This window comes from Pelophylax lessonae (assembly GCF_965119305.1).
Source record: "Pelophylax lessonae genome assembly, chromosome: 2".
Classification (NCBI taxonomy): Eukaryota; Metazoa; Chordata; class Amphibia; order Anura; family Ranidae; genus Pelophylax; species Pelophylax lessonae.
Genome location: NC_138769.1, coordinates 731410715 through 731429793, shown reverse-complemented (window position 1 = coordinate 731429793; position 19079 = coordinate 731410715). Strand labels below are relative to the sequence as shown.

Genomic DNA, 19079 nt, shown 5'->3' with positions numbered 1-19079 from the left:
CATCGTAGGGACGGCGGGCGTGCGCGCCCCTACCCCCTTTTTGTACACTAAATACATTTTGTGATTTTAATATCACTTTTATCCCTTTGGTACTTTCTGTGTGGCTATCAGGACCCCTGCAGACACTGATCCGTGTTTCCCCGTTTCCCTGTTATAGCAGAATATTTTTGAGGCATGTCCCCAGTCTCCAACAACTCCTATATAATGTTCACAGTCTATGACCATCTCCTGCAACCTGTCACCAGTCCTAACCATATTTTGTATCATGTCTGCAGCCTCTGACCATTCCCTATATTATAATTACAGTATCTGACCATCTATTGCAGGGGTCTTCAAACTATGGCCCTCCAGTTGTTCAGGTACTACAATTCCCATCATGCCTAGTCATGTCTGTGAATTTTGGAGTTTTTCAATGCCTCATGGGATGTGTAGTTCCGCAACAGCTGGAGGGCCGTAGTTTGAGGATCCCTGATCTATTGAGTCATGTCCCTATGAAGCCAAGATGTTCTTTTTTAGTTTTGGATAAGGCAGGGGAGGGTTAAACTCCCTGCCAGCCTTTTTTTTTTGTTGACTGTGTCCTTGATGTGTCTCCAGAACTGGAAGTGAAAGGAAATCTTCACAAAGTCAGTTGTCACAGCAACAGGTGTCACCAATGGAAGGTTTCCCCACCCCTCTTTTTCTGGTGACAACTGCAAAATTTTGGATTTTCCATGACCTTCTATTTTAGTAACCAGGAAAAATAGAGGGGGAAATCTCCACAGACAACAATAAAAACCTAACAGGGCTTCTAATTCTTCACCACTATATTCAAAACTAAAACAAGTTTTGGCTATACATAAATGTTAACTGACCACAAGACTGTTACTATGAAAAGTCTTACCTTGGGGGCAGAGATATCAGGGGGCATAAACATGTTTTTAGGTTTTCCTTGTTTAAAGAGTTTTATTGAAGATTCAGAGAAGCAAAATAGGAAGTACATATGAGAACAATAACAAGGTTTTCTTTGCAGAACAACCAGGTTAATAACGAGTACATTCAGTAGTCATTATAACTTTACCATTTGGCATTGTACATAAGAACGCAAATCATGTAGTAGAGATGAATAATGCTAATTGGTTATTTTACAATTACAACAGGCCTATTAGTGAGGTCACTACGGATACATGAAGTTTGATGAACAATAAAGACAGGTTGAAACACAGTGGGACCTGTGGTGGGTCTCTTTTATAACCAGAGCTGGTTCAGGAGTCTTGATATCGAGAACTGTGCTTGCTATTAGCATTGGACTGAAAAAAAAGGACTGGATAAGTGTGGTGCTCTAGGTTAGTACAGGGTTCGTATCCATTTTTACCAATAAAATTCCATGGCTTTTCCATGACTTCATGTAAATATTCATGACCTAATGTTTGTGTGAAATGTCTATGTATACATGTTAAATAAGAAGAAAATCCATGTTACACCCATTTCCCTGGCATTGCTACACACTAACGTTAGCTGAAACTGCGTTACCCCCATAGACTGTAAAAAAGGTCACCCCACGCAGAGAACGTCACTTGACGGATCGCGCGAAAGTTAACTATTGTAATTTTACCAATATTATCAACTATATTCGAATATACTGGAGAAAGAAAAAGATTTGATGAGCGCTCCTGCTTGGGGATAAAGCTTCAGTTCGGCGAGTCATGATGGATAAGGTGCAGCCGGACTGGTATGGATGGCACAAATGCGGTTCACACATGCTCCGAAACCGGTTACCGCTCCCCCCCAAGTCATTACTGAGTCCCCTGATTGGTTCTCCCCTAGTGTCATCTCCTGGCCAGCCTCAGGCACGGAAACACCGCAGACCCAGAAGGACGCCGATCTATGAAGATAGATGCTTACACTTCCATGTAATTTCCTAATATGTGTCAATAAAATTATTTACATCTGCTACACAGAGTGGCGCCTTTCTCTCAAATTTCCATGACTTTTCCAAAATTTTGTGGGTTCAATTATTTTCCAAAACTTATCCAGGCCTTGAAATTGCCATTTTAAAATTCCATAGCTTTTTCAGGATTTCATGACCGTACGAACCCTGTTAGTAGGAGTTAAGCGAGGCATTACTAGGGTAGATCAGAGGTCACCAATTACCAATGACCTCTGGCCTGCCTCCCAAGCTCTATCTCCCACTACCCAATAAAAGACTTTACTCAAAGTGAAATTAAATGGCCAGAAGGCCTTTTATTAAACATACGAATAAATAACAAAACATACCATTACAGGTCAACTTGGGTTGGAAGTCCTTGAAGGTACCATATTACTGAAACATTGTGTCTGTGGCACCCACTAGCTAAGATTTTACCTCAGCCGCAAGACACCGCCTCAGGGGCAATCCCATCTGACCTCAGACACATTACAGGTCTACCGTGACCTGGTCACTATTATTGGACCCTCAACTAGAGGGCATCATGCCAACAATGGTTCCCCACCTTTTTCCCAAAACACCAGTTTTTCCACCCTTTCAAGGACCCAAAACCTCCAAACTACAAACTACCACAAACCCAAAGTAACCAAACAAAAAAGGGGAGGAGGGAGAACATTCATCTGATGGCTTCAATTCTCCGTCTCATTATGTCACACCCCTGCCTGCAAACTATGTTCCTACACTCTTCCCCTCACCCAGTCTCTTCAGCCAATCCGGTAAGCACTATAATTTCGCCACTTATTACACAATAAACCCCACACTGTAAAAATCCCCTTCCCCCGTCATGTATGCCCTGCGTCTATCCATTTCATTCCTAGCTCTGGGCCTGCCTCAGGCATGGCAAAACTACCAATCAGTGACATGCTGAGTTGTGTCATGCAATTAAAAAAAAGCCTATATTGTGCAAAAAGTGAGGAGCTACATGAGAAATGTTAGGCAGAAAAGAAAGATGGGGGAGAGATAAAGGAAAGGGGTTCCCCAGGGGTGACCTGACCGCCAAGGAGAAATGCCATGAGATTGATGCGATTTACAGCTACCAAGGTAAAGGACCGTTTTATCAACGTTTGGTGGTAAGCAGTGCCTGATCCAGGGTTGTCAGACCGTGTCAAATTTGGTTATCTGGTCTCTTTCAATGGCTTCCATTTTGGCGTGTATCATATAGTGTGGTTTACTCTATGTTTCGCCTCAGCTACGACTAAAGAAGGGGGTTTCCATGCCTTAGCTATTGTTTGTTTCATGGCTGTAAGGAGTTGAATAAAAAGTTTGAATGCTTTTAGGTTTTAAAGGAGTGTTGTAGTACAGATATGGGGTGACTGATTTTGAGTTGCACTGACATATCAGGTTATACAGCACAGCTGTGGGGGTGCCGATATTCAAGAACAGATATTGGGTTGCAGTGACATGTCAGATTATACAGAACAGTACTGGGGTACTGTTACTCAGGGGTGGATATTAGGGTTCATTGACATGTCCGGTTATACAGAACAGTGTTGGGCTATGGTTACTTGGGGTACATTGACTTGTCAGGATATACAGAACAGTGTTAGGCTATGGTTACTTGGGGTACATTGACATGTCCGGTTATACAGAACAGTGTTGGGCTATGGTTACTTGGGGTACATTGACATGTCAGGATATATAGAACACTGTTGGGCTATGGTTACTTGGGGTACATTGACTTGTCAGGTTTAACAGAACAGTGTTGAGCTATGGTTACTTGGGGTACATTGACATGTCAGGTTATACAGAACAGTGTTGGGCTATGGTTACATGGAGTACATTGACATGTCAGGTTATACAGAACTGTGTTGGGCTATGGTTACTTGGGGTACATTGACATGTCAGGTTATACAGAACAGTGTTGGGCTATGGTTACTTGGGGTACATTGACATGTCAGGTTATACAGAACAGTGTTGGGCTATGGTTACTTGGGGTACATTGACATGTCCGGTTATACAGAACAGTGTTGGGCTATGGTTACATGGGGTACATTGACATGTCAGATTATACAGAACAGTGTTGGGCTATGGTTACTTGGGGTACATTGACATGTCAGGATATACAGAACAGTGTTGGGCTATGGTTACTTGGGGTACATTGACATGTCCGGTTATACAGAACAGTGTTGGGCTATGGTTACATGGGGTACATTGACATGTCAGGTTATACAGAACAGTGTTGGGCTATGGATACTTGGGGTACATTAACATGTCAGAATATACAGGACAGTGTTGGGCTATGGTTACATGGGGTACATTGACATGTCAGGATATACAGAACAGTGTTGGGCTATGGTTACTTGGGGTACATTGACATGTCAGGATATATAGAACACTGTTGGGCTATGGTTACTTGGGGTACATTGACTTGTCAGGTTATACAGAACAGTGTTGGGCTATGGTTACTTGGGGTACATTGACATGTCAGTGTTGGATACAGATACTCAGTAACTGATATTGAGGTGCGCGGACAAGTCAAGTTTTATAGCAGTGTTGGGGTACAGTTACTTGGGGACAGCTATCAGGGTGCACTGACAGGTCAGATTATATAGATTATATAGTGTTGGGGTACAGATGCTTAGCGACTGATGTTGGGGTGAATTGACATGTCAGGATATCCAGCACAATGTTGGGGTACAGATGCTAAGTGATAGGTATTGGGGTGCATCTATCTGCTCACCTCTTCCAGTTGGAGTTGTCTGTGGCCCTGTAATGTGTTGACTTGGTTTCTCACACATTCTTTGGATCTTTCCAGCTCCTCACACTCCGCCCTCACCTGGCACTCGGCTTCCCTCGTCTCTTCCAGTTCTTTCCTCTGGCGCTCTGTCTCCTATCAGAGAAAAAGGGATTTTTATGGGGTTATGACACTGAGATTCTGTGCCATGAAATTAAACGAAGGTTACTACAGAGGCCTCTGTATTGGTAGAGATGGTATAGGAGAAGTCCAGGGTCACTGCTGGTCTAGTTGGGCTTACAGCAGTAGAGTTCTGTTAGAAAATATTTTGGAATGTTTGTTCAATTTTCTAATAGTTGATGGGTGAAAAAATGGACAATAGTTTTCAATCATAGAGGTTTATTTACTAAAGCTAGAGAATGCAAAAATCAGGCTCACTTCTGCATAGAAACCAATCAGCTTCCAGGTGTTATTGCCAAAGCTTAAATGGATTGTAAGGCAGACATTCTATGCATTAGGATAAAAAAAAAAAACCTTCTGTGTGCAGCAGCCCCTCTAATACTTACCTGAGCTCATCTTTATCCAGCAATGTTGCAGGAGTGTATCAGCTGCCCAGGACTCCCCATTGGCTTAGACAGTAGCACAATGTGATTGGCTCCTGCTGCTTTCAATCAAAGTCAGCCAGCCAGCCAATCAGGAGAAAGAGGGGGCGGGGCTCAGTGTCTGAATGGACACAGGGAGCTGTGACTCAGCTCGGGTGCCCCCATAGCAAGCTGCTTGCTGTGGGGGCACTCAACAGGAGAGAGGGGCCAGGAGCACAGAAGAGGGACCCGAGAAGAGGATGTTCCAGGCCACTCTATGTAAAACCAACTGCACAAAGCAGGTAAAATATGACTTTACAATCACTTTAAGTGAACAACATCTTTTATGGATAAATTAAATTCTATCTGCAAATGTGGTTTTCATTCAAGAAAAATTGGACTTAATTTGCGCAACACTGACATGGCAATTGAATAAAATGCTTCTGGGTTTTCATGCAAAATGTGTCGATTCCATAATGAAACTATTGAATTCTCTAACAAATTATTTTTCTGAATCTGAATTTTTTTTTTTAATTTTAAAAATGAAATGCTACAGGTGTATGGCCAGCTTTGGAATCTCTGCTTTTTACCTGGTCATCGCACTCCTCCCTTTCTGTACTCTGGTCTTCTAAGGCCAGCCATTGATGGCTGAATGTACCAAGCTAATCGATCGATCAACTTGGGTACAACTAGCCTGCCGAATTGGCTTGTGATTATAGCAAGTGGCTGCTGTAGCCTCTAGCAATAATCATTGTCCTCTCCTGGCGGCAAAATCTGGTGCAGCTCTGCAGAGAAACCAATCAGCTTCTAGGTTCTTTTTTTTTTTTGTCAAATAATAATATCCTTCTAGGATCTGTCAGTGTTTTTACATAATGTACAAAGAAAATACATTTTACTATATAACACTCCCCCCTCTCTATCTTAGGAGCTTTCATTATGTATACCTTGTGTACATAGAGAACACATACTATAACTATAACCCTCCCTCCCCTATGTATAGATGGTGTACATATAGAACATTACAATATTATCCTCCTAGGATCTGTTAGTGTGTATATATATAATGTACATAAACAATACATTTCACTATAGAACTCTCCCTTCTCTTTATCTTTTGAGTTCTCATCCTGTATACATTAGAGTCTTTACTTTATAGCTGGCCATTGGGCCCTTCTTAATCTGCACTCCGATCCCCTTAGCTGACACTTTAATCTTTGTGATAAGAAGGATACCAAAGAGGCCTCTGTATTGGGAGAGATGGTATAGGAGTGCAGAGTCAGTGCTGCCTTAAAGTATGCACTTTCTACTCACATTTTGCACTCTGGTCCTCTGAGCTGACACTTTAATTTTAGTGATAAGAAGGATACTATTGGAGCCTCTGTATTGGGTGAGATGGTATAGGAGTTGGCAGTCACTGCTGCCTTAAAGTCTTTACTATCTACCTGGTTATTGGCCCCTCCCATTCTGCTCTCTAGTCCTCTGAGCTGACACTTTAATCTTCCTGTATTTTAAGTATTTTTCCCGGAAACCCGTACACGCACCAGCTCTGCGTCTTGCTGTCGTTGGGAGAGGATTTCCGCTTCCTTTGTCCACCGTTTTCGTTCCACATAAACCTCCTCCACCCGGCACACTGCTGATTGGAGCCTGGAAGAGACAAAATCACATAAACCTATTCTCCGTATTCCCTCCTTCCCATAGGTGTGCACCCCAAAGCTTAAATACACATGCATGTGTTTGCCTACATGTATATGGCCCCAGGACATTACTCTCCCTGCTGGCAAAGTGAAATAGAAGTGTGTGGCACTTCTCTTATGGCAGAGCAGGTCCGAGGGAGATCTTTCCCATCTCCTCACTGGCAAACAGAGCGATAATGCTAATGTGCCCTAGGTGATTAGGGTGTGCCTAGGCACACCTGGCACACCCTGTGCGCACGCCTATGCTCCTTCCACAGTTCTCTACATCTCCATCTCATCTTTATCTATATTACCCATTACTGCTTCCATTCCCCCTCTCACCACTAATCCTCCTTCTCATCTCTATCTGGATTACTCTATACTTTAGTTCCTTCTTTCTTTCCTCCTCTCTGTTTATCCAAGCAAAATAAAAAATGATACCGACTACATATCTGCCACACATGCGTATTTCCCCAAGTTTTATCCCCTGCAACACTGCAAATACAGCATTTGTCTGCTGATCTGCCAGAAATCTGGTGAGTTCCTAACTTCCTGTTTAAGCTGACAACACAGTGCCTTTGCTACAGTGAAATCCTGGAGTGTTGTCAGCCCTGCCTGAGCAAACTATAGAGCAACACCCCCCCCCCCCTTAAAAAAAAAAAAAAAACAGAAAGCCACCTATCACCCACCCCTCTCTCCTCTCCCATGCATACATTGATTTCTTCCCCAGCAGAACAATACGCCTTGACTTCCAAGAACCTATCCTTCATACTTTGTCTAGGGAAATGACCCTTGAGATGTTCTTCACACATTTTCCTCCCATTTCCCCCTTTGGTTCCTCCTCTCACCGTCCCATTTCCTTCATAATGGTATCTCTCCGATGTGCAAAGAATTTTAGGAAGATATTGATGAAGGTGATGAAGGTCCTTGGGGAGGTCAGTGGGAGTTCTGGCCACATCCTCTGACAGTAACTCTGGGCCAATAGGTGGATAAGAGACATCACTTTGGGAAGAGACACGGGTGAGCTCCAGGTACCTAAGAGGAAAATGAGATAGTCACAAGTCAGGTAATAGACAACAAGGGTCTCACTGAGGAGCAACAAAATACACCACATGCCAAATTGTTAATAGAAGCCAACAGAGCACAGTGGCTAAGTGGTTAGCACTTCTGCTTAGCAGCACTAGGGTTGTTGGTTTGAATCCCAACCACCGCACTACCTGCCTGGAGTTTGCATGTTCTCCCTGTGCCTGCATGGATTTCCTCCCACGCTCCAAAGACATGCTGGAAGGTTGATGTGTTCCTCTCTAAAATGGCCCTAGTATGTTTCTGTAGGAATGTGAGTTAGGGACCTTAGATTGTAAGCTCCTTGAGGGCAGAGACTGATGTGAATATACAATATATATATATATATATATATACACACACACATATATATATATATATATATATATATATATATATACACTTGCGAAAGTATTCTGCCCCCTTGAACTTTGCAACCTTTTGCCACATTTCAGGCTTCAAACATAAATATATAAAACTGTAATTTTTTGTGAAGAATCAACAACAAGTGGGACACAATCATGAAGTGGAACGAAATTTATTGGATATTTCAAACTTTGTTAACAAATAAAAAACTGAAAAATTGGGCGTGCAAAATTATTCAGCCCCTTTACTTTCAGTGCAGCAAACTCTCTCCAGAAGTTCAGTAAGGATCTCTGAATGATCCAATGTTGACCTAAATGACGAATGATGATAAATAGAATCCACCTGTGTGTAATCAAGTCTCCGTATAAATGCAGCTGCACTGTGATAGTCTCAGAGGTCCGTTTAAAGCTCAGAGAGCATCATGAAGAACAAGGAACACACCAGGCAGGTCCAAGATACTGTTTTGGAGAAGTTTAAAGCCGAATTTGGATACAAAAAGATTTCCCAGTCTTTAAACATCCCAAGGTGCACTGTGCAAGCGATAATATTGAAATGGAAGGAGTATCAGACCACTGCAAATCTACGAAGACCTGGCCGTCCCTCTAAACTTTCAGCTCATACAAGGAGAAGACTGATCAGAGATGCAGCCAAGAGGCCCATGATCACTCTGGATGAACTGCAGAGATCTACAGCTGAGGTGGGAGACTCTGTCCATAGGACAACAATCAGTCGTATACTGCACAAATCTGGCCTTTATGGAAGAGTGGCAAGAAGAAAGCCATTTCTTAAAGATATCCATAAAAAGTGTTGTTTAAAGTCTGCCACAAGCCGCTGGGAGACACACCAAACATGTGGAAGAAGGTGCTCTGGTCAGATGAAACCAAAATTGAACTTTTTGGCAAAACGTTAGGTTTGGTGTAAAAGCAACACAGCTCATCACCCTGAACACACCATCCCCACTGTCAAACATGGTGGTGGCAGCATCATGGTTTGGGCCTGCTTTTCTTCAGCAGGGACAGGGAAGATGGTTAAAATTGATGGGAAGATGGATGGAGCCAAATACAGGACCATTCTGGAAGAAAACCTGATGGAGTCTGCAAAAGACCTGAGACTGGGATGGAGATTTGTCTTCCAACAAGACAATGATCCAAAACATAAAGCAAAATCTACAATGGAATGGTTCACAAATAAACATATCCAGGTGTTAGAATGGCCAAGTCAAAGTCCAGACGTGAATCCAATCGAGAATCTGTGGAAAGAACTGAAAACTGCTGTTCACAAACTCTCTCCATCCAATCTCTCTGAGCTCGAGCTGTTTTGCAAGGAGGAATGGGCAAAAATTTCAGTCTCTCGATGTGCAAAACTGATAGAGACATACCCCAAGCGACTTACAGCTGTAATCGGAGCAAAAGGTGGCGCTACAAAGTATTAACTTAAAGCGGAGTTCCGGGCACAAAAACGATTTTTTTTTTGTGCCCCTCCGCTAGGTAGAGCTCACCTGAAAAGGAATTGGATAGTTATTTTTATTTTTTTTGTTTACTCACCTTTTTATTGAAGATCGTAAATACTCACCTCTGACTGCTTCCTCCCTCTGAGCCGCGGCTCACCCCGACACTTCCTGCCTCGCGATGATTCCTGGGAGCTAAACGTCATAGCTCCCAGGAATCAATGCGACGGCACCGGCCCCGCTCGTCATTTCCGGGCGACGCCGCATTCCCCTGCTAAACAGCTTCTGGGCATGCCCAGAAGCAGTTTAGGAATACGGCGCCGCACCGGAAGTGACGAGAGGGGCCGGTGCAGTGCATTCTGGGACAAGAAGACGCGGAAGAAGACAGAGAAGAGGACCGCGCCGGCTTCAGCTGCCCACAACAGAGATGGAAATGCTGTGGAAGAAATTTTCTAAGTAAGTATTTCTTCTAAAAGGTAAGTGCGAACCGGGACAGATCAGAGGCTAGCCATTGTGGAATGTGCTAGCCCTGACTGTCTCGGGGGTATGTTCAGCAAAAAATCATTTCTGTGCCCGGAACTCCGCTTTAAGGGGGCTGAATAATTTTGCACGCCCAATTTTTCAGTTTTTTATTTGTTAAAAAAGTTCGAAATATCCAATAAATTTTGTTCCACTTCATGATTGTGTCCCACTTGTTGTTGATTCTTCACAAAAACTTAGTTTTATATCTTTATGTTTGAAGCCTGAAATGTGGCAAAAGGTTGCAAAGTTCAAGGGGACCGAATACTTTTCGCAAGGCACTGTATATATAAAGTTCTGCATGCATTGTCAGTGCTATTTAAGTACCTGTAATACATAATGCCAATGATGGGGCTTGTGTGACCCCTCAACAAAATGTAAAGTTAAAATTGTTCCCTTTACTAATACATATGGACACACATAGAACTAATTGATGGAATTAAGACTCCATGTATTGTTATGTAGCATGCAGGCTCTCCATGAGGCACCAGCAAGTGAAGCACAGAAGGCAAACCAATGAACTTTCACATAAGCAGGTAGATGGAAGTCCCCCTTATTCAGAAGTAGATATTGGTTAGATCGTGTCCCACCATTGTCCCATGGTGTCCACAGATGGGCAAGTACTGTCCTCATAGGTACCATGGCACTCCATCTCCTGGCCAGATAGACAGGATTCTTGACTGGATACCTTTTCACTCTACTGCTGAGGAAGCAACAGGTCAAGTGAGGCCATATTCACCAAGTGACCAGTTATAATACGTCAATTCTGGATCTGTAAACCCTTACTGTACGTATATACTACATTTATGGTGATTTTTTCTTAACTGGCTCTCAGATAGGCCTATTCTGGGGTGGAGTGGCTATTGCTGAGTGGTGCTATGCTTTATTAACTTTAAACATTAACTCCACTTTTATTGAGAATAAAAAACAATCCCCTCTGGGTGATCTATTGTACATTTTGTTATTCTGAAGAAATAGAGGTTTGTTTGTCTGTGTCCATGTTCAGAGTGAATCTTTATGGAAGTGGGTTTATAATTGCAAGCAAGGTCTGCATCCCTTTAGATGTCATTTCCCTTTGGGAGCATCTCACCAGAATTACATTTTTGTTGCGGGGATGCCCAAAATCTGACTTGTATCTTAGTCACACCTCCCAACTTTTTGAGATGGGAACGTGGGACACCTATCAGCAAAGGAATGCAGGCATAGGACACACCCCCCTAGCACGCCCCCATTAAAGGAAAATTATACAAAAAAAATTAGTTAAACCCATAAGTGCTTTTTTTTTTTTTTTACCACTACTATTCCTTTATATTGGCTTTCGAAATTTACAAATGCAGAAATGTAGAAATTGGATGAAAAGTTTAGCACTGGGAAACACTTTCTGAAAGATAAAAAGTGAATTTTATAGACAACTATATAGATCAGACCAAAATGAGGGACAAACAAGGAGGAAAGAGGGACAGAGGGACTTTGTTTCAAATCAGGGACAGTCCTTCAAAATCAGGGTCAGTCCCTCAAAATCAGGGACAGTTGGGAGCTATGTCTTAGTGCAGACGTCTGGGAAAATCAGTAAGCCAATCACTCAAGCAGGATATTACGTTTCTGGGGATCTTTCTGTATACCATCTGTATACAGAACACCTCCAAGTTGCCATATTGCATTTTACAGAAAATGACAGCACTGCAGAATGAAAAGAAAGGTCATTTTTAAAACATTAAATTACAATATGACTTGTGTCACAATTATATATGCTATATTATTTTTTTTTTTTATTTGCCATTTTTCTCCCATGGAAATTGAGTTACCCTTTAAAAATGATAAAATGTTTTATACTATGTGTGTTCATATGTATTAATAAAGAGACCAAGTTTAAATAATTTTGTGTGCATTTTGCTGAAAGGTCACACCTGAAAAGTCCCGTCATTTGCTTTGTTGTCTTCTATTAACAAGACAGGCAATAGACAGAAAACAAGCACATAATAGACAGTTGCCCTCATTTCAATAAATATTTGGGACAATGCTAATACTGCTCCAATTAAAGCCCAACTGAACTTTCAGCCCCTGTCCATATCGGGCCGATTTGACATGTCAAATCGCATGCCAAATCTGAGCCTGAGTGGTACAAAAACTACAACGAAAAAACCCGTAATTGAACAAAAAACGTGCATGTCAACACACACTAAAAAGTGAACTTAAGGGTGTGCTTTTAGTCCACCCCCCGAAGGAGTAGGACTTCTACCCTGATCCCCCGGGGCGCAAGGCTCCTTACAGGGACAAAGGGTTTACATGGTCTACGTAGTCAGAAGGCCTGGCAGACCCCGTTCTTCTGGGCAGCCAAAGCCACCACTGAACACTTGGTCAAGGGGCTCTCCCGAAGAGAGACCCCCCAGAGGCAGGGAAGGAAGGAACCTGAGGGCCACACATCCTCCCCCTAGAAGTCAGGGTAAGCCCGAGGACTCACACCCTTCATCCGTGATAAAAACACACACAAAAGTGAAAGAGTGACAAACGTGAGAGAAAATAAATAGAGAAAAAAAAAGAAAATGGCCGTGCCGAATGTGCATTGGCCTAGACCAGTGATGGTGAACCTTGGCACCCCAGATGTTTTGGAACTACATTTCCCATGATGCTCAACTACACCGCAGAGTGAATGAGCATCATGGGAAATATAGTTCCGAAAACATCTGGGGTGCCAAGGTTCTCGCCATCACTACCCTAGAGGCCTTGTAGACAAAAATTGCCCCCGGACTTAGCCAAAAGGCCCAGCCCTAAAAGGCACAGTGCAGAAAAAAGTGTTTAGAATCTGTGACGGTTCACACATTGGGGTCCCACACCCAAGTGTTACTAAGAGCACCTCCCAGAGTGCACAGACACCGCAGACTCTCTGCCTTCTCAGCCCATGGCCAGACAAGGTAGAACGTTCGAATCAGGAGGTAATGGACCCTTCCAGCTTTCTCTGGGAGAACTTACTCCCGGCCTCCCAATTACCTATGGGTGCTCTGGTTTAGGTTCCTGCCGATACTAACCTTCTAGATCAAATCTAAGCCTATTGCAGGCAACGACACTGTCTGAATTGGTGCGACGCCAACTTTGTGGTGCTGCACCGATTCAAAAAAGTAGCTCCTGCACTACTTTTGGCGACTTCGGGGGCGATTTCAATAGACATATATGTGACGGTATTCACCGTCACTGGAATTTAAGGATAGATGGGTGATGGTTTGAATTGCTTCATAGTTGTCAGCAAGGTCATTTGTTCCCATTTTCCACGAGGTCTCTGGCCAGGAAGTACAACTCCTAATATGGTCATTCCAGGAAGTTCAATGTGGAGACGGACTGTCTAAACAATGTTGCTTTTGTCTGGAGGTGGCTTTCCATTCACCTATTGTCAGGTGTGCTAATGAACCCACCTGTTGTCTGCTAAGGGATGTATTGACACTCAGAGTAATGTGTATTAGGGGGGCTCGTTATGGAACCATTGTTCCGTGTCTGGCTATTGTGTACATTGATTGCCCCCTGGGGGCTTCTGTCTCATTACACATAACAGTCCTTAACCAATCCCTGCTGACTCATTTCCAAGTCCTCATTTGCATGGCTAAAGAGGACCTGAAGGAAAACTGTATGTACTGTGCAATTGACCAATGGGAAAGCGGTTGTTGGGGGCAGGATGTTCCAAATTCTGTATAAAAGTGTGCTGTGTGCTTCCAATAAATTGTCTTCCTGTTTGAACTTACATACAGCCTGCTTGGTGTTTGTTCTAATGGATTCCGAACGGCACATAGCTGTATTTCGGGTCCCGGAGCCTTGGTTGACTGAACCATCAGACGTTGCGACCTGCAAGCTGACTCACTAGAAACAGAGGAGTGTCGGGAGAGCGGAAGCGAGCGACCAAGGGTCTCGTCACAATATATATGCATGAACCCGCGCAGAGGTCTCTCAAATCGCCCCTGAATTCAAACTGAAATGCCGGTTTGAAATCCTGCGAGTTTAGCTGAACTCGCAGGATTTCAAACTACATTCAGTGTGAACCTAGCCTCAGTGTGAATTAGTTGAATACATTTCAGTTGTATCAAAACATAAGGTGTACAAAGTTCTGTTCATTTTCTTTATAAAGTAGAAAAGCCCGCCCCCCCCCCCCCCCCCTACCAGCAGAGAAGAACTTTTGTTTTCTGTGTGGAAGAAGTGGTCTCTATGCAGAAGTTGGACACGTCCTCTGCTGAGTCAGAGCCAGGGCCGGACTGGGAATAAAATTCAGCCCTGGAAAAAATTTCATACCAGCCCCATAGCATTATTATACCGACCCAAAGGTATAACGCCATTATTTTCTTGTTCATAAAAGGGAAAATCATGCATTTTAAAGCACATTTGAAGAGTGTATTATATATAGATAAGAAAGATATGAAAGCATGTAGTGCTTCATAAATATATATATATGAGCAAATTCCGGTTAAAAGCGGTAAAAGTGGGGACACGATAAAGGAGGTGCAGGGGCTGCGGGCATGGTACAGGAGATGTCGGGGGCTGCGGGCATGGTACAGGAGATATCAGACTGTGCTGACATGGTACAGGAGATGTCAGAGGCTGTGCAGACATGGAACAGGAGATGTCAGAGGCTGTGCGGACATGGTACAGGAGATGTCAGAGAGTGGGGACATGGTACAGGAGATGTCAGACTGTGCGGACATGGTACAGGAGATGTCAGACTGTGCGGACATGGTACAGGAGATGTTAGACTGTGCGGACATGGTACAGGAGATGTCAGAGGCTGTGCGGACATGGTACAGGAGATGTCAGGGGCTGTGCGGACATGGTACAGGAGATGTCAGAGAGTGTGGACATGGTACAGGAGATGTCAGAGGCTGTGTGGACATGGTACAGGAGATGTCTGGCTCTGTGCGGGCATGGTACAGGAGATGTCTGGCGCTGTGCGGGCATGGTACAGATGTCTGGCGCTGTGCGGGCATGGTACAGATGTCTGGCGCTGTGCGGGCATGGTACAGATGTCTGGCGCTGTGCGGGCATGGTACAGATGTCTGGCGATGTGCGGGCATGGTACAGATGTCTGGCGCTGTGTGGGCATGGTACAGATGTCTAGCGCTGTGTGGGCATGGTACAGATGTCTGGCATGGTACAGATGTCTGGCGCTGTGCGGGCATGGTACTGATGTCTGGCGCTGTGCGGGCATGGTACAGATGTCTGGCACTGTGCGGGCATGGTACAGGAGATGTCTGGCGCTGTGCGGGCATGGTACAGATGTCTGGCGCTGTGCGGGCATGGTACAGATGTCTGGCATGGTACAGATGTCTGGCGCTGTGCGGGCATGGTACAGATGTCTGGCGCTGTGACACTGTATATCCAGAGCAGAGATCACACACATACCCACAATGGAGGCAGAGTTCAGGCTCCTTACCTTTACCAAAAAAAAAAAAAGCCCTAGAAAATGGGACACTCAGCCATAGCATCTGCTATGCCAACTGCTCACTCAGACACACACTCTCATGACTTTGTGACCTCAGGCTCACCTCTCACCTGCGATCACATGCTGATGATGATGGCCGTGAAGTCTCGTCGTCTGTGTGGGAGACTGGGGAGGGGGAGGGATCGTTGGCGCCAGCTCGCCTCAGTAACTTGCACCAGCACCGCCGTCCGCCGCGCAGGGCACAGGCGCAGCCGCCCCGTGACGTCATGCCGCTCACAGCGGCTGACGTAGAAAGAGAAGGACGGTCAAGGTCACGGACCGTCATTCTGGAACACATCGGGGGCCGGGGGCGGGGCAGTACAGCCTGCACTGCGGCCAGCGGCGAGCGGCCACAATCAGGGCAGCGGCCGGTTTACCGGCAATACTTAAAGCAGCGCTGCGGGCGGCCCCATCAAACCGGCCCCAGGGCCGGCGGCCCACCGGGGAATATCCCGGTATCCCGCTAGGCCAGTCCGGCCCTGGTCAGAGCTAGAACTCTTGCAATCAGTAAAGCTCATGCTCCTTGCTGATTGGAGAGCTTTATCTTAGACTCTGTGGAGGGCAAGTCAGACTCTGCAAAATGGATGCAGCCAAAAAAGAAACTGTTGCTGTCACTGCTTAAAAAGTGTTGGGTGGAGTTGGACTTTAAAACAGATATAAGCTTTGCTGGTGAGGGTGAGCTTTTGCCATAATCTGCAAGTATACATAACACACCTACAGTACTTCCTTCTGTGCTTTCCTCCAGTGATGATGGGTCCACTCCCCCGTCACCGATGCGTTTCCCATTGCCGCCATTTCTGCTGCTGATGCTTCTGGGTCCTGAGGCGATCAGTTTTTGCCAGTGGATGGCCACTGATTATTATTATTATTTTACATGTAGCACTGCCCCCTAGAGAGCTGCTGAGATTTACACTTCTTGGGTTCCCCTGGGTTACCATTAGCAACTGGCAGTAGATACACGGCATAAAAAGTTCTTGGTTTAGACAACGAACAGTCCAGGGAATTTGTGTTTTTTTGTGTTTTTATTGGAACTTTAATGGGAGAAGGGATGAGTGGGATACTCCAACTTGAACTATGCACATTTCCTGACTGTAGAATGCGGCAAGGCCGCTGCTTCACCTTGCCACTGAAATGAAGATAAAGAATATGTACTTTCGTTTAGGTTCCTCTTCAGGGTCTAACTTGGCACCCCCTTTCTCACTGACTGTATGCGCTGACCCCCTGTCCACTGACACTCTACTGGAGTGGTCCCCTTCCTGGGCAGACTCCTGGCAAGCTTCTCGGTACGGACACTGTTTTTTCCTGGATCGCTCTGCCTCCAACTCCCTTGTCAGCATCCACTGGACCTCATGGCTCAGTACCACACTTCTGGTCCACAAGGCCGACCGCCTGTGACCACCTTCCTCAGCAACAGGAGGAGAGACAGCCATCACCCTCCTCCTGGAACCTGGCTTCCCGCCCAAAGACACCCTGTCACATGTGCCCGTGGCTTTTAAAACATATCCCAGGATGCACCACTGTTGTGCCAACCTACTGGGATAGTCATAAAAGCCTGTGTGTCACTGGCTGGGTTTCCTCCACTGTCCAACAGGCTCCCCTATTGGATACAGTGGGGACACTCCCTCAGACCAGATGAATCACACATGGACACATGCAACAGGCAAAACTAACAATCAGGCTCCCCTGTCAAGCAGGCAGAGCAAACTATTCATTTTACTAGCACCTACCTAGGAGGGTGCTACATACAGGATTTATATAGCACCAATATTTTGTGCAGTGCTTTATAATATAAAGGGAGACAATACAGCAACAATCCAACTCAATCCAAGAGGGTTAGGAGGGCCCTGCTCCTGCAAGCTTACAATGTAATAGTTCTTCGGTTATTAGCTGAAGGCAGGATAGACCTCCTTGAAGAGATGAGTTTTCAAGAATCGCCTAAAAGTGGATACAGTAGGAGATAACCGGACAGATTGGGGTAGTGAGTTCCAGCGGATGGGAGAGGCTCTGGAGAAGTCTTGGAGACGAGCCTGGGAGGAGGAGAGAGCAGGAGGTCTTGGGAGGAGCGGAGAGAACGGGTGATATTGTGGGACAAGATTGGTGATGTAACTCGGGGCAGAGCTGTAAATTGTTTTGTATGTTATTTTATAAAATGGTGTCGCGCTAGTCTATAATCAACAGTGCTAATAGGCAAGCTGATGAATATGAAGAGGTGAGTCCCAAAAGTGCTGGCAGAGTCCACATCTACTAAATTGATGAAAAATGTGAAGCAGAGAAAGACCACCACCGAGCAGAGTGACCGGGTACTCTTACCAGCTGCATAGACCCATGAGGGTCAAACCAAGCCCAGATAAAGATGCTGACACTGACAGGGAAGACCGCTTCCGAAAGCCTCTTTCCAATACTCTTACACCCGGGTTCCCCCGATTCCTCCTTTAGGTACTCGGAAAATACAAGAGACAAATCCCCTCATGGTGTAGCATGTTCAACAAACATTTATTTCAAATGGTAAAAAAGCAGCTTACATTCTCCATGAGTATAATATCACACATCGGTAGCGTGGGTTTCTAACCGACAAAATGGCCGCCGCGTCCCTCGTCTGTGCATGCGTCTCGGCACCAGCTAATCCCGACGCGTTTCGTCAGAGAATGATGTCGTCACCCCTGAAGAGGATGTCCCGCCTCCTGGGCCGGCTCTTACCTATGATAGACAGAACACTGGTGACGTCTATCATAGGAGCCGGTGTCCAGGAGGCGGGACATCCTCTCCGCCGGGTAAGCAGAAGAACTCGGCTTTTTGTAATCATGCAGCGCTGCCAGTGTAAGACACAGCCACTCCGATCCTCCCGATCCTCTCCATTCTAACCCCCCCGCTGATGACTTGACTTTTTATAATCATGCGTTGCTCTAATCCGCACTGGTCACTCTTCATTTATGGGGGCACGCACACTGGTCAATCTGCATTAATGGGGGCACGCACACTGGTCACTCTTCATTTATGGGGGCACGCACACTGGTCAATCTGCATTAATGGGGGCACGCACACTGGTCACTCTTCATTTATGGGGTATGCACACTGGTCAATCTGCATTAATGGGGGCACGCACACTGGTCAATCTGCATTAATGGGGGTACGCACACTGGTCAATCTGCATTAATGGGGGCACGCACACTGGTCAATCTGCATTAATGGGGGCACGCACACTGGTTGCTCTGCATTAATGGGGGCACGCACACTGGTCAATCTGCATTAATGGGGGCACGCACACTGGTCGCTCTTCATTTATGGGGGCACGCACACTGGTTAATCTGCATTAATGGGGGCACGCACACTGGTCGCTCT

At 45.2% G+C, this 19079-nt stretch overlaps 1 protein-coding gene across 1 annotated transcript in view; it reads right to left on the bottom strand.

Annotated features, from left to right (window-relative positions):
- Positions 1-19079, bottom strand: part of DNHD1 (dynein heavy chain domain 1) — a 199563-nt gene that overhangs the window by 55412 nt on the left and 125072 nt on the right. Inside the window, exons 29-31 of the mRNA XM_082245505.1 lie at positions 7740-7926; positions 6760-6862; positions 4644-4793 (exon numbers count right to left, since the gene is read on the bottom strand). Coding sequence (XP_082101631.1) covers positions 4644-4793; positions 6760-6862; positions 7740-7926 — 440 coding nt within the window. The remainder of the gene's footprint in view (positions 1-4643; positions 4794-6759; positions 6863-7739; positions 7927-19079) is intronic.